Source organism: Helobdella robusta, assembly GCF_000326865.2.
Source record: "Helobdella robusta unplaced genomic scaffold HELROscaffold_29, whole genome shotgun sequence".
In the NCBI taxonomy this organism is placed as follows: domain Eukaryota; kingdom Metazoa; phylum Annelida; class Clitellata; order Rhynchobdellida; family Glossiphoniidae; genus Helobdella; species Helobdella robusta.
Genome location: NW_008704475.1, coordinates 925,552 through 927,320, shown reverse-complemented (window position 1 = coordinate 927,320; position 1,769 = coordinate 925,552). Strand labels below are relative to the sequence as shown.

General features: G+C 43.1%; 1 protein-coding gene across 1 annotated transcript in view; it reads left to right on the top strand.

Moving 5' to 3' along the window:
• Positions 1 to 512: 512 nt before the first annotated feature.
• The window catches only part of HELRODRAFT_174250 (hypothetical protein), a gene marked incomplete at both ends in the record, with an annotated part of 4,861 nt that continues 3,604 nt past the window's right edge, over positions 513 to 1,769 (top strand). Inside the window, 3 exons of the mRNA XM_009020792.1 lie at positions 513 to 649; positions 762 to 1,125; positions 1,273 to 1,440. Of these exons, the coding sequence (XP_009019040.1) occupies positions 513 to 649; positions 762 to 1,125; positions 1,273 to 1,440 (669 nt within the window). The remainder of the gene's footprint in view (positions 650 to 761; positions 1,126 to 1,272; positions 1,441 to 1,769) is intronic.

Genomic DNA, 1,769 nt, shown 5'->3' with positions numbered 1-1,769 from the left:
TACATACATACATACATACATACATACATACATACATACATACATACATACATACATACATACATACATACATACATACATACATACATACATACATACATACATACATACATACATACATACATACATACATACATACATACATACATACATACATACATACATACATACATACATACATACATACATACATACATACATACATACATACATACATACATACATACATACATACATACATACATACATACATACATACATACATACATACATACATACATACATATACATCGTTAGCTCACACTTGCGCCAGCCGATTTCTGAATTCAATTTAAATTTTGTATGTTAATATGTTTTTAAACTTTTGTTTTATTGAACTTTTGGATTATTTTGCGTGTTATCAACCTGGGATTGAGTCTTTCATATCATTTTGTCGCAGTTTGCCTTGGTTTTTTGTTGATTTAATTAGATTTTTCAACTTTTAATTTTTTGTTACTTACCAAATCACCTGTATGGACCGGTTTTACACCAGTGCCCTGTTTGCTCCAATCACTACAAGATCACACCAGACGGGAAACTTTGCCGTCATGGTGGAAGGGTTAAAGGCCAGGAATGCTCGGGTTCGAGGAAACGGGTGGATGCGCCACAGGTTGTGACCGGTCCGCCTCACGTAGCCGCATCTAGCGATAGACTCATAATGGGTGAGTCCGTATCAGTTTCGGATATTCCTACCAGTTTGGATTACCCCCTTTTTTTGACAGGATGACGGCCGTTTTTAAACGCGTACCACTGCACGATCACATTCCAAAATTGTGTAGAGAAAAATGTAGCAATGCACTGCACGAGTTACTGACGGCCGTTTGTTGTGACTCCGGTGATCCCGCTCACTGGTGCAGACTTTTTTTGTTTTTTCCATACGTCCTTCAAAAACCTGCCAGAGGGGGACGCCGGGTCAACCAAGGCAACCAGATTAACAAGCGCCTGTCCGAATACTCCACGATTGAGGTTACGTCCCTGCTCTCGGGTTTTGAAAACCACATCAACGCAAATCCACGCGGCCACAACCCTGACCGGTGGATAAATGCGGTGTCTTCTTGCATAGAGCAGGGAAACGTTTCAGCAGCCGTCAGACTTGTCTGCTCGCCCGAGGGCCTGGCAGAAAACACGCCTGAAACCTTAAAAAAACTACGGTTCATACATCCAAAAACACCAACTGACAGGCGTGCTTTTCCTGCGCAGGAACCAACAAGTGGTTGCGTTTCTTCCACCCAGGTGCTCAAGGCCATAAAGTCTTTTGGAAATGGCTCGTCCGGAGGTCTCGACGGTTTGCGCCCTCAGCATCTCAAAGACCTACTTTCCGGCCCCCTGCCAATTGACGACCTATTAATTTTCCTAACAAAATTTATAAATTTGGTTCTGTCGGGCGCCTCTCCACCCACGGTTTGCCGTTTTTTTTTGGAGGCCGCCTGATAGCCTTGAACAAAAAAGATGGAGGAGTTAGGCCAATCGCTGTTGGTAACTGTTGGCGTAGATTGGCGAGCAAATGTGCTTTGAACCTGCTAATGGATGAAATGAGGGCCAAATTTTACCCGGTTCAATTGGGCGTTGGCGTGAAAGGAGGTGCTGAGGCCGCCGTTCACGCCGTTCGAAAATTGGTCACAGACCTCCCTAATCAATGGGGATTTCTAAAAATCGATTTTAAAAATGCCTTCAACGCCATGAGAAGAGATTCAATGCTGGAGGCCGTCAAATGTTTCTGCCCTAGAATA